Below are 14,442 nucleotides of genomic sequence, written 5' to 3'. Positions count from 1 at the left end.
ATCAAGTAGCCTATTAATCTATATGCCATTGTAGGCTACCATTTGATAGAATCAATATGTGTAAATTACGATATCATTGGAGTCATAGCAATTTGTGCCACAATTTGCAGCATTGTGTTATTATGCAATTATTAATGGACGTGTTTAGTTAATTAAATCGGAAGTTATCAATGTTCTATCGCAATTGCAGATCAGTTGTTACAACGCATTAGATTGATGGTAACAGTAGTCAGATTAGGCTACAGGGTAAAAACTTTATTTTTTATAAACACTTGCTGTTGTTGACAAGAATATTCAGTTCCTATACATCTTATTAATCTTTAACAAAACATAACTTTTTACTGTTATAATTACGTTGGTAACCAGTTTACAATGTCACATACACATGGTTAGCAGATGTTAATGTGAATGTAGCGAAATGCTTGTGCTTCTAGTTCCGACAGTGCAGTAATATCTAACAAGTAATCTACAGTGGGGGAAAAATGTATTTGATCCCCTGCTGATTTTGTACGTTTGCCCACTGATAAAGATAGGATCAGTCTATAATTTTAATGGTAGGTTTATTTGAAAAGTCAGAGACAGAATAACAACAAAAATATCCAGAAAAACGCATGTCAAAAATGTTATAAATTGATTTGCATTTTAATGAGGGAAATATGTATTTGACCCCCTCTCAATCAGAAAGATTTCTGGCTCCCAGGTGTCTTTTATACAGGTAACGAGCTGAGATTAGGAGCACACCCTTAAAGGGAGTGCTCCTAACCGCAGCTTGTTACCTGTAAAAAAGACACCTGTCCAAAGAAGCAATCAATCAATCAGATTCCAAACTCTCCACCATGGCCAAGACCAAAGAGCTCTCCAAGGATGTCAGGGACAATATTGTAGACCTACACAAGGCTGGAATGGGCTACAAGACCATCGCCAAGCAGCTTGGTGAGAAGGTGACAACATTTGGTGCAATTATTCGCAAATGGAACACAAAAGAACTGTCAATCTCCCTCGGCCTGGGGCTCCATGCAAAATCTCACCTCGTGGGGTTGCAATGATCATGAGAACGGTGAGGAATCAGCCCAGAACTACACGGGAGGATCTTGTCAATGATCTCAAGGCAGCTGGGACCATAGTCACCAAGAAAACAATTGGTTACACACTACGCCGTGAAGGACTGAAATCCTGCAGCGCCCGAAGGTCCCCCTGCTCAAGAAAGCACATATACATGCCCGTCTAAAGTTTGCCAATGAACATCTGAATGATTCAGAGGACAACTGGTGAAAGTGTTGTGGTCAGATGAGACCAAAATGGAGCTCTTTGGCATCAACTCAACTCGCCGTGTTTGGAGGAGGAGGAATGCTGCCTATGACCCCAAGAACACCCTCTCCACCGTCAAACATGGAGGTGGAAACATTATGCTTTGTGTTTCTATCATTTGACAGGGCCATGTACTGTCAAATCTTGGGTGAGAACCTCCTTCCCTCAGCCAGGGCATTGAAAATGGGTCGTGGATGGGTATTCCAGCATGACAATGACCCAAAACACACGGCCAAGGCAACAAAGGAGTGGCTCAAGAAGAAGCACATTAAGGTCCTGGAGTGGCCTAGCCAGTCTCCAGACCTTAATCCCATAGAAAATCTGTGGAGGGAGCTGAAGGTTCGAGTTGCCAAACGTCAGCCTCGAAACCTTAATGACTTGGAGAAGATCTGCAAAGAGGAGTGGGACAAAATCCCTCCTGAGATGTGTGCAAACCTGGTGGCCAACTACAAGAAACGTCTGACCTCTGTGATTGCCAACAAGGGTTTTGCCACCAAGTACTAAGTCATGTTTTGCAGAGGGGTCAAATACTTATTTCCCTCATTAAAATGCAAATCATTTTATAACATTTTTGACATGCGTTTTTCTGGATTTTTTGTTGTTGTTATTCTGTCTCTCACTGTTTAAATAAACCTACCATTAAAATTATAGACTGATCATTTCTTTGTAAGTGGGCAAACATACAAAATCAGCAGGGGATCAAATACTTTTTTCCCCCACTGTAACAATTCCCCAACAACTACCTAATACACACAAATCTAAAGGTGTCACGAGTGCTAGGAGTGGTGGTAGGAGTCAGGCGCAGAGAGAGCAGAGGTAGGGAACAAAATTAGATTTATTTTCTCCAGTAACACGGTCCACGCCAACACAACAGGCGTGTGAAACAAAAACGACCAACCCAATAACCAACGGGCTCACAGTCCGGAAAGAAAATAAATCCAATAGGATCGCCAGCACATCCAAATAGCAAACTGACGATAAAATAATCCCACACAAACCTGGGCGGGCTAAACAGGCTTAAATAACCAAAAATCAAGACACACGAAAGGAACAGGTGCAACCAATAAGACATACCAACAGAAAAGGAAAAAGGGATCAGCGGCGGCTAGTAGGTTGGCGACGACGACCGCCGAGCACCGCCCGAGCAGGCAGGGGAGCCGCCTTCGGTGGGATTCGTGACAAAAGGGGTGAATGAGAATATGTACATGTAAGTATATGGATGAGCGATGGCCGAGCGGCATAGGCAAGGTGCAATAGATGGTATAAAATACAGTATATACATGTGATATGAATGATGTAAGATATGTAAACATCATTAAAGTGGCATTATTTAGAGTGCGTTGTATAAAGTAACAAGTGATCCAATTATTAAAGTGGCCAGTGATTGAGTCTCAATGTAGGCAGCAGCCTCTCTGAGTTAGTGATTGCTGTTTAGCAGTCTGATGGCCTTGAGATAGAAGCTGTTTTTCAATCTCTCTGTCCCAGCTTTGATGCACCTGAACTGGCCTCGCCTTCTACATGATAGCGGTGTGAACGGGCAGTGGCTCGGGTGGTTGATGTCCTTGATGATCTTTTTGGCCATCCTATGACATTGAGTGCTGTAGGTGTCATGGAGGGCAGGTAGTTTGCACCCGGTGATGTGTTGTGCAGACCACACCACCCCTTGCAGAGCCTTGCGGTTGGGGGCAGTGCAGTTGCCGTACCAGGCTGTGATACAGCCCGACAGGATGCTCTCGATTGTGCATCTGTAAAAGTTGTATCCAGGCAGTCCGCATTGCGTAGTGCTTAAGAACAACCCTTAGCTGTGGTATATTGGCCATATACTATACCCCCTTGTGCCTTATTGCTTAATCATAGCAGTCAAACGAGTTAAATCGACATCCATTGATGGAAAATTATCTGGCGAGTTTAATAAGGGCAAATGATCTTTTGTCAAACCCGAAAAAATAGAAAATACGCAGTACAGTCAGAGATGGCAGAACAATTTTTGACAGGTCTTTTTAGATAGGAATAGGTTTCTGATTATAATTTCTGACATTTTTGTTAGCTATTTGTTAGGCAACTTGTTTATAATTAAATACATGTGTCACGCTCTGACCTAGGAGAGCTGTGTTTTCTCTGTTTAGCTACGCCAGGGTGTGATAGGTGGGTGGGCATTCTATGTTTTGTGTTCTATGTTTTGGCCGGGTATGGTTTCCAATCAGAGGCAGGTGTCTATCGCTGTCTCTGATTGGAAGCCATACTTAGGCAACCTGTTTTTCCTTTGTTTTTTGTGGGTAGTTGTTTTCCGTTTAGTTGTAAGTACCTGACGGAACTGTCGGCTGTCATTGTTGTTTAATTTGTAAGTGTTCATTTTTTTTCATTAAACTACAAGATGAACATATTCCACGCTGCACCTTGGTCTACTCATTTTGACGCCTGTGACAACATGCAGCTTATCTTCTGTCATTACTTGTTGCCCTAGTCTAAATAAACAATTGCTCACCAGAATTATGGCATACATCAATAAAATGAATGGTTCAATTTAATTGAAATCAATAAAGTTTGTTTCTCTTGCCTTTTTCACCTCTGCTTCTCTCACTCAGCAAAGACGTTTAGGGACCGGGGAGAGAATGCAATAGGCAAAAAAAAACGGGAAATGTTTTCCTTGCTATATTTTCAAATGACATCAGTTTGACATGTTTTAAGGAAATTAAAAGCTGTTAAAATGACCCAACATGTTTTTGATAAGATTTAAGTTAGGCTTGGATGCATTGTGGTTGAAATACTATCACCTTTTATGATGCTGATAAATTTGGCACCTTTAGAGACAGTCTTTTGGCATGTAAATCTTTGTGGGGCAAAAACAATTTAAGTGAGATGCATGCCAGAAAAGCCATTACACAACACAGCACTAAACAATACATGAATTGCACTATAACGGTGACAAACAGTGACCACAAACTGTTAGGGCCTACATAAAGCTGTCCCAACAGCAGAGTCCTAACATCTTACCACTGCTACACCTGGCTATCAGCGGAGCCTTGTCTGGCAATGAAACAGTTCATTCAGCCTCATTTACTGCCTTTAAAAAAAACATAGCTGACATGGCTGACTTGCTTAAACAAATGTGATTTCAGATGACAATTGAAATGTACAAACTATGACATAAGGGGATGACAAGCAGATAAGAGGCAATCTATAATTTCGATTAAGACATTATTGAGCAAGCTAGGATGGACGTAGTCAATATAACTATTTGTTTAGCACTTTTGAAATGAACAGCGACAGAATTCAGTCATGGGCCGTTCATACAGTGTTCTCCCTGTACATCAAGTCAGAACCGTAGGGTAAATAAAGGGGGCATATAAGCAGACAATTAAAGCTCTTACAATATTCAATGATTGCATTTCTCTAAATCAGGTTATAGGCTACATGTGCACCACCAAGTCAGAACAGTAGGCTAAATTAAGAGGGGTAAATCGACCAAATTATTATTGTGAGGCACAAAGGCTACTAACATCTTACTACACAACATACAATTAGTAATACTTTCTTAGCTACAGTATACATATCTCCCTGGCATATTACATAATTTATGCAGCAGCATACAATACATTTTGGACTCACCTTGTTGTGCTGTGCTCACTTGAACAGGAAGGTGGCGCAGCGGTCCTTCGTGGGCAAATTTTGTCATCAAAGTCTGGCTTTCTCTGGATTTATGGTGCTTTCAAAACAACTGGGAACTCTGAAAAAAACAAGGTTTAATCATGATGACGTCATTGATCTTCAGGTCGTAGCTCTAGAAAGTGACCGGATTTACAATTCCCAGTCGGAGCTCGCTTATTCCCAACTTCCCAGTTGTCTTGAACTCACTGAAGTCAAGTTTTTGCAGTTCCAAGTTAACAGTTGTTTTGAGCGCGGCACAAATCATGCTTCATTGACAGCATGGCCAATGTTGAATGTTTATCATTTTAAACTTGAATTATGTTGGTCTACCCTTAGACTTGGCAGTGACGTAGTGTCCCCATGAGGGACAGAACACTGAGACAATCATGGTGCAACGCTCCGTATTTTCTGCTGGCTTGCCCCACCACCACAGAAAGCACTGAGCTAGGCTGAAACACCTGCATTTTGGAGCTGCCTTACTGAAGAAAACAAAAAAGAGACCATGTTTGTATGTGGATTTATTAACTCAGTGATATATATAAATATATATTACATTGATTGCAAACTGATGTAACACGTATTAATGCCAAAATAACGTGCAAAACAGGCAAGCCCCCCCCCCCCCAAAAAAAAAAATAACAATGTGGACCCCACCTGCCCAAAATGACAGGTCGCCACTGATTGTACTGCAGGTAATGCTTAATTCTGCAGGAGTTAATATTATATGTGAGAGGTTATAGACCTACAGTCAGTGTCCAGATTTCAGTTACTATTCCATTTAACCCATCTGAACAGTACAGTTCCATTGAAGTTCCATATTGAAGTTTAATTGACTATCAAATTTGTGTAGTGCCTCACAATCATCACACATAGCATAGCCAGCACTGCTATCATCCTCTTTTACCACTTCACCAAATCTTTCCCAAACATTAGACTACTTTTCTGGCCCTCCCTTCTCTTTATTTTCAACTCTCCATTTCCCAGCTTTTCTCTAAGGGGGGAATTCCGACCTGTGAGTAAATGGAACGTAATTCCCTTTTTATGCGCTTCTCTCTCTATGCGTATTCTGACCTTGAATTTAAGCATGAGAATAGTATTATATTCACCTGCTATTTGTTTGGGGTGATCTAATAAATGAAGGTGTGGCGGAGGTGTCAACAGATACGCTGTATTCTGACCTTTATTCTACCACCTTTACGCGTGAGGAAACCATGAATAAGGTCTAGAAAACATACCAGTTCCAAGTAGGAAAATACTTTACTTTATTTTTTCCGATATACAGTAACAGCATTCTCCATGCACTGTAATTTACAACTTGATAAGAGCTAGGTAAATGAGTAATTCGTTTGGATAAGGGAATTGTAAATATAAATGACACTTGTTTTAGATCATTTTCCCTTATGATCCCTGGAGACGAAGTTGAAACTAGTCATATGGAAAGAAATTGAAAATCATATCACACATGACATGTATTGCAGTCCCATTTCCACCGTGAAGCAAGCTATAAATAGCTGTGACGTTATTCAGAATTTGTATTGTGTGCCTTCGTAAATTGCGTGGATAACATTTTTAGACCCAAGTTATAGGCTTTTGTATGGCCGACCCAGCTAGCAATGAGGAATCGGCCCAGAAGCGGCCCTCTTCCGGGGGGCCGGGAGCTGATTGAATTGGGCCGGAATCGGATGTCAGACTCGGCCCTGAATCCAAATGAATGACTGCCCAGAATCAACCCAAGTACATCAGGCAGTTTCCGTCTACCGGTTTCCGTCTACCGGAAGCTAATGCTAATTTAAATACATGTATACAAAATTACCCAATTTAGTAATTTTAAATATTACTATTATATATTTTATGCATTAAAAAAAATGTAGGTCAGAGGAAACACCATACACCTGGTGACTGTGTCAGTGTGCATGCGCCTGGCCCGCCACAGATACAGCGCGATGGGACAAGGACATCCCGACTGGTCAAACCATCCCCTAACGCTGGGTCGTGGCCGGCACGGGTATCAAACTAGCATCTGTAGCAAACAGTTTGCGCTGCGATGCAGTGTCTTAGACTGCTGCGCCACTTGGGAGACTCCATCCACCAAGTTTTTAGTAGCTTATCAATGGCCTTGTACAAAGTATCAAAATACTCAAATACAACTTAAACAGGACTCTTAAAGAGTTTAATTGAAATGTTAATTGTATTTTTTGATCACAGAAACAATGAGAAAATATGGAAAAATAAGTAATGAAATGTTAATTATATAAAGCAGACCGTGTAATCATCTGCCAGAGAGTAGCCCCAATCGGCCCGAGCCCCAAGTAATACATTTGGGCCAGATAACTCACACCGGAATCGGCCCGAGCTCAATCCCCGCATCCTAGCCATAAGTAATACTGCCTAAGGCGGCCCAGACTCAGGCCACATGACTTCGGCCGAGTCTAACTCTCAGCCGAGTGCCCCTGACTCTCAGCCGGAATCGGCCCAGATCCACTGTGCTAGTTTGGGAACCTGTCAAGTTAATGGAAGTGCTTTAAAATGTTTTATTTTACAATTTATATCATGTTAAATATTAGCCACTATTGGGAGTCACCGTCAGTAATACCCAAATACATTTCTAACTGTCACTTCAGTGTTAGTTGTTTGTCTTCAATTTGTAGATTTCATTTTTCATCATTCCATTGCATTTCGTTTACCTTTCTTTCCTTTGTCACGTCCATGTAGTTGCTGAGGGTCGCTAGCATTAGTTGTGCAATAATTTTGGACATGTGGCCTATTTAAATCATTATAAAACTGTTGTCATACAGTTCCATGATTAGTGTAGCTTTATAGGACTATTTTATTGTACACTTTTTTCAACCTTGCAATATTTCATGGATTGAACTTGAATATGACAACTTTCGGGATGAATCAATACTGTCACACCCTAACCATAGAGAGCCCTTGGTTCTCTATGGTGTTTAGGTCAGAGCGTGACTAGGGGGGTGTTCTAGTCATTGTACTTTTATGTTGGTGAGTGGTATGGTTCCCAATTAGAGGCAGCTGGTAATCGTTGCCTCTGATTGGGGATCATATTTAGGTAGCCTTTTTCCCACCTGTGTTTTGTGGGATATTGTTTTTGAGTGAGTGCATGTTGCACCTCAGTACTGCACGGTCATTGTTTGTTTCTTGGTTTGTTTTAAGTTTCACAAAAAATAAAGATGTGGAACTCCAATCACGCTGCGCCTTGGTCCGTCTCTCCACACGATCGTGACAAATACATTGTATTTTTTATTCATTATTATATTTTGTGCGTAAAAGCTCAAAAAACATTTTTTTTAATGATTCATACACTTTCGTAACCCCAAAATGTGCCTAAATAACCTACAAAATCAAGAGTATTTTTAAATCTACCAGTTGGTGCTGAAACGGAGATGGCTTTCTTTCATTGATACCTATATTCTGAACCCGTTCTCTCGACGTACTCTATTGAGTCTGTTGAGAAATATCTAATTAAATATACACCGTGTTTAAAGGGATGGTTTAACATAAATGTACTGAAAATCCTATTGAATGAAAACTCCACGAGAAAGTCTTTGGCCAGCAAGTGGGAGGGTTTTCAGTGGTTGAACTAAATGCATTCAGCGCACACAAGGGAACCACGCCTGCAAAGCACATTACGCATCTTAATGGGGTAAGTCTAATACCAACTAGTGAGAGGTGCGTAAGAATGGCGTGTGTAAGAAAGGCTTAAATGTCCTAAGACTGAATCTTGCCGTTATTGAAATAAACTCTGACATTGTCCTTTTTGCCTCAGTGGATGGAAGTTAACTTTTTCTGCCCAAGTTCCCGAACGCATTTGGCAATTGGTGTGTATTTGCCACGCTACAGTTAGGCCCTTAAGCTTCAACTTAGGCTACACACTAACGTAAGGTAAAAAATAATGAAAGAAAAACCTCTGTGTAGCCTATAGATATGAATTGCACAATAATTATACATTTATGGATTTTTAATGCATTGTTTTCTCTTTATTCAACACGGCCACCACCCATCCGCCCTTCATCCACACAATATTTAATTACCCTAAATCCGCCCACCCTGTGGATATAACCAGGGACTGCAGGTTATGAGTCAGCCTGTGCATGTGTGTGAGTGTATGTGTGTGTATATTTGTGTTTGGGTTTCTGTGGTATGTCTTGTGAGCCTGGTGAGATAACCCCATGTGTGTGTTATCTTTCAGGGAGGTTTGTAGTTGTTGTTTGTGGTGATGTTAGTCATGCCAACATAAAGGAAGAGGAATGTGGCAGTGCCCTCAAGCTTCCTATGGCACCCCTGACTAACAACAAACTCATTCAACGATGTGATACACATTCTGTTTCCAGAAACATATCTCTAGTTCCTCTAATAAAAGCAGAGATGTGTATCCTTAGGATACAGTATCCTAGTGTTTTGTTACTGCTTGATATGGGAATATGGACTTGATGTGCTTTAATTGCTTACAAGTTATCTTGTTGCATTCATCACAGACATTTTAAAAACATATGTAGAAACGCAGGGACATGCAGCTGCCTGTAAGCCCTGTTGAAGGGATGTCAGTAGTTAAAGGGAGTATGATGGGGATTTTCAGAATGATTTCCTCATTTAATGGGTGTAGTCTTCCTTTCCTCTTGTGATGATATGACATGAGAAAAAGTTGAAAATGTTGACAGCTGTTGGGGACCACATTGAGAAAGAATGAACACAAGACCTGATTTCCTGCTTCACAGGCTTCTCCTCATGTGTTCTCCTAAAGTTGGTATCCGCATCCTCTATAGTAAATGATACAGTCCAGGTTGGCGGTTAGGATCAGTTACACATACTACAGTATGTTGTTTCTGGAGTCCCCACAGGGCATGCAGTGTTTTTGAATGTCCTAATATGTCCTAATGTTGTGATGCTTTGTGCAAGGTAGTCAGGCATATACTGTCAGTTGTGGAAAAAGCACCCAATTGACATACTTGAGTAAAAGTAAAGATACCTTAATACGTAGAAAATGACTCAAGTAAAAGTGAAAGTCACCTAGTAAAATCTAAAAGTATTTGATTTTCAATATACTTAAGTATCAAAAGTAAATGTAGTTGCTAAAATATACTTAAGTATCAAAAATATGAATTAATTTCAAATTCCTTATATTAAGAAAACCAGACGGCACCATCTGTCATTTATTTTAAATTTACGGATAGCCAGGGGCACGCTCCAACGCTTAGACATAATTTACAAATAAAGCATGTGTTTTTTAGTGAGTCCGCCAGATCAGAGGCCGTAGGAATGACCAGGGATGTTTTCTTGATGAGCGTGTGAGTTAGACCATTTTCCTGTCTTGCTAAGCATTCAAAATGTAACGAGTACTTTTGGGTGTCAGGGAGAATGCAAGGAGTAAAAAGTACATAATTTTGTTTAGGAATGTAGTGAAGTAAAAGTTGATAAAAATATGAATAGTAAAGTACCGATACCCCAAAAAACATATTCAGTAGTACTTTCAAGTATTTGTACTTAAGTACTTTACACCACTGTATACTGTACCCTCACATGTCAAAATTATCTTTTTGAAGGTTCCGGAGCGTACAACATCCAAATTATATTGCAAAGAGCTGATGAATCATCACCGGACTGTGTCGAGGTACGTTTGTCACCACATCACACATCATTCAGTGTCAGTGAGCAGTACTACCAGTTACAGGGTGGATAATCCATAGTCAGCTTTGACAGGCCCCATCAGCCTAGGACATCACTTTCACTGGCACTCTATGGACATTAGATATCTCTGAGACAGCATTTGAAATATAGAGCATGATATTGTGTGTGTGCCTGATACTTGTCATCTGCCTCTCACTTTCTCTTTCCCTCTCCCACTCTCTCTTGTTCTCTCTCACTTTCTCTCACTCCTCTCTCTTTCTCTGCTGCCCAGTGGGGCCCCTCAGTCTCCTGTGGAGAAGGGAGGGAAGTCCATGTCATCTCATGGCAGCTCCAGTAGCAGTTCCCAGTCAGGTCTGTGTCCTCCACAGTCACTCTCTCTCTCTCTCTCTCCCCTTCAACCACTCACTAGAGATGGGTTCACATAGCACATATGTAGATCCATTAGCTGCATAGTGTTACTACATGGTGAACTACAGCCTGTGTGAACGCATTGGGTGTCTACAAATCAGACTATAACCACAATACACAGGAAATGTGTCACTGAAACCTAAACATCCTGTCAGGGTTTTTTCCCTCATGAGTTGAAAGTGTTTGAAAGTGAGACTCTGAACCACGCACAGGGCCACTGGCTTACTGTTTAGCTTTGAAACTAAACAATTGTTTTAAAGCTCCAATGCAGCCGTTTTTATTTCAATATCAAATAATTTCTGAACACCAGACATCATATATAGAACACCAGACATCGTATAAATGATAGAGATGGAAAAGAAGTTCAAGAAATGGTCAGACAGGCCACTTCCTGTAAAGGAATCTCTCAGGTTTTGACCTGCCATTTGAGTTCTGTTATACTCACAGACACCATTCAAACAGTTTTAGAGAATTTAGGGTGTTTTCTATCCATATGTAATAAGTATATGCATATTCTAGTTACTGGGTAGGAGTGGTAACCAGATTAAATCGGGTATGTTTTTTATCCAGCTGTGTCAATACTGCCCCCTATCCTAAACAGGTTAACCTCTTGGGGCTAGGTGGGCTGTGTTTGAAATGGCCAACAATTGTTCGGCATTTGGCAAGGGCATTGTCTGGCCTGCTGTTCTGTAGGGACACTGTGATGGACCTTTGGAGACTTTGCGCTGTGCAGGGCAGGTGTTCAAAACGCAGATGTTTCGCAGCTGCAATCATGTTCCGTGCACTGTCTGTGCAAACTGTGGTAACTTTGTTTTCAATGTTCCACTGCTTTGCTAGATCCATGAAATGCCCGGCGCATGTTTCAGTATAGTGCCTCTCTTCTGTCTTCATTACGGACAGAGTGTGTGAATGCAGTTTCCAGTTTTCTTCAAAGTTTTCTTCAAAGTCTCCCGTGAGAGCAACAGCCGTTGTATGTTTCAACTCCTCCACTTTTTTCGTAGCCCTCTCGCTTTCATTACAGCTAGTGTATTCTTGTAACGACGGTGGCTCTCGAGGATAACTCATACGTTGAGTCGTTTGACGCTGTACGTATGATAACCCCTCAAGCCTTCGTTCTCCACAATGTGGACTGGCCTGCAAGCTGTTGCAATCCATGCTTGTGTTACCTTGCTGCTTGTCCATAGGCCTCCCGCGCGCACACTCTTCTAGCTTAGCCTGCCAAAGATGTCCTCCATTGCTACTGATAACGTTACTTGTATTGCCGGCCTCAACAGTATATTTCGCTTGTAAATGACAACGAAAACTCCCTGAACTTCGGTAATAAACAAATTCTGCCTTGCAGTAGATGCAAATTACTTTGATTTTACCCATAGAGCCATCTGGGAGTGATTTGAAATTGAAGTTGCCATTTAACACTTTTTTGGTTACTACATGATTCCATATGCGTTATTTCATAGTTTTGATGTCTTCATTACTTTTATACAATGTAGAACATAGTAAAAAATAAAGTAAAACCCTTGAATGGGTAGGTGTGACCAAACCTTTGACTGGTACTGTGTGTATATATAGGCTTGAATGTACAGTGCCTTCGGAAAGTATTCAGAACCCTTGACTTTTTCCAAATTTTGTTTGGTTACAGACTTATTCTAAAATGTATTAAATTGTGTTTTTTTTCTAAACAATCTACACATAATACCCCATAATGACAAAGGAAAAACAGGTTTTTAGACATTTTTGCAAATGTAGAAAAATAAAAGACCTGAAATCCCATTTAAATAAGAATTTAGACCATTTACTCTGCACATTTGGCAGCAATTACAGCATCAAGTCTTCTTGGGTATTTCATTACAAGCTTGCACACCTTTATTTGGGGAGTTTCTCCCATTCTTCTCTGCAGATCCTCTCAAGCTCTGTCAGGTTGGATGGAGAGTGTTGCTGTACAGCTATTTTCAGGTCTCTCCAGAGATGTTCAATTGGGTTCAAGTCCGAATGTCACAAAAACCAAAACCACAGCTAAATGCAGCACTAACCTTTGATGATCTTCATCAGATGACACTCCTAGGACATTATGTTATACAATACATGCATGTTTTGTTTAATCAAGTTCATATTTATATCAAAAAACAGCTTTTTTTACATTAGCATGTGATGTTCAGAACTAGCATACCCACCGAAAACTTCTGGTGAATTTACTAAATTACTCATGATAAACGTTGACAAAATACATAACAATTATTTAAAGAATTATAGATACAGAACTCCTTTATGCAAATGCTATGTCAGATTTTAAAATAGCTTTTCGGCGAAAGCACATTTTGCAATATTCTGAGTACATAGCTCAGCCGTCACGGCTAGCTAATTTGACACCCACCAAGTTTGGGACAACCTAAACTCAGAATTACTATTAGAAAAATTGGATTACCTTTGCTGTTCTTCGTCAGAATACACTCCCAGGACTTCTACTTCAACAACAAATGTTGTTTTGGTTCCAAATAATCCATAGTTATTTCCAAATACCCCGTTTTGTTCGTGCGTTCAGGTCACTATCCGAAGGATAACGCGCGAACGCATTTCGTGACAAAAAAAATCAAAATATTCCATTACCGTACTTAGAAGCATGTCAAACGCTGTTTAAAATCAATTTTTATGCTATTTTTCTCGTAAAATAGCGATAATATTCCAACCGGACAACGTTGTATTCATTAAAAGAGAGAAAGAAAAAAATGGCGAAGTCTCGTGACCGCGCATCTGCAGTCTCTCTGTCCCCAGGCAGGCCACTTACAAACTCTGCTGCTGTACTTTGCCCAGAGACAGGAGACGCGTCATTCCGCTTTCTGAGGGCTTTAGAGAGCCAATGGAAGCCTTAGAAAGTGTCACGTAACAGCACAGATGCTGTAATTTCGATAGAGATGCAACAGAAGGACTACAAATTGTCAGACAGGCCACTTCCTGCCTGGAATGTTCTCAGGTTTTTGCCTGCCATATGAGTTCTGTTATACTCACAGACACCATTCAAACAGTTTTAGAAACTTTAGAGTGTTTTCTATCCAAATCTACTAATTAGATGCATATTCTCGTTTCTGGGCAAGAGTAGTAACCCATTTAAATCGGGTACGTTTTTTATCCGGCCGTGAAAATACTGCCCCCTAGCCCCAACAGGTTAACTGTTATGTCCTTCATACTGCCAAGGTCTCCTTTGAACACATCCGCGTGTTTCCTCAATATCCCTTGTAGGTTTGTGTCTTCTTTTGCAATCATGTGAATTTCCTGCCAGTTTAGTTTGATCTTTTCCAGCCATGTGCGTGCTAGCAATGCTGGATGGTTGCCTTTCACAATGTGGAGTGGTAGCTTTACCTTCTGTTTGTTGAGCTCCACTGTAACAATCACGCTTCCTCTCACTGGAACAATCTCACCGGTGTATGTTTTCAGCGTCAT

At 40.7% G+C, this 14,442-nt stretch overlaps 1 protein-coding gene and 1 long non-coding RNA gene across 9 annotated transcripts in view; both read left to right on the top strand.

Annotated features, from left to right (window-relative positions):
- Positions 1-14,442, top strand: part of LOC106611981 (mitogen-activated protein kinase kinase kinase kinase 4) — a 144,278-nt gene that overhangs the window by 79,947 nt on the left and 49,889 nt on the right. For all 8 annotated transcript variants that reach the window (XR_006771060.2, XM_045724060.2, XM_045724063.2 and 5 more), the window contains 2 exons: positions 10,515-10,582; positions 10,871-10,950. Coding sequence is in view for 7 of the 8 variants with exons in the window: in XM_045724060.2 (XP_045580016.1) it covers positions 10,515-10,582; positions 10,871-10,950 (148 nt within the window). In the remaining variant the exon portion in view is untranslated. The remainder of the gene's footprint in view (positions 1-10,514; positions 10,583-10,870; positions 10,951-14,442) is intronic.
- LOC145858049 (uncharacterized) lies at positions 639-3,691 on the top strand. Its single transcript, XR_014378815.1, has 2 exons — positions 639-2,072; positions 2,494-3,691. It is a non-coding gene; the product is annotated as an uncharacterized LOC145858049 (long non-coding RNA).

Source organism: Salmo salar, chromosome 09, assembly GCF_965601325.2.
Source record: "Salmo salar chromosome 09, fSalSal1, whole genome shotgun sequence".
Taxonomy (NCBI): Eukaryota; Metazoa; Chordata; class Actinopteri; order Salmoniformes; family Salmonidae; genus Salmo; species Salmo salar.
The sequence above is the reverse complement of the archived record's forward strand: the minus strand, read 5'-3'. Positions and strand labels throughout refer to the sequence as shown.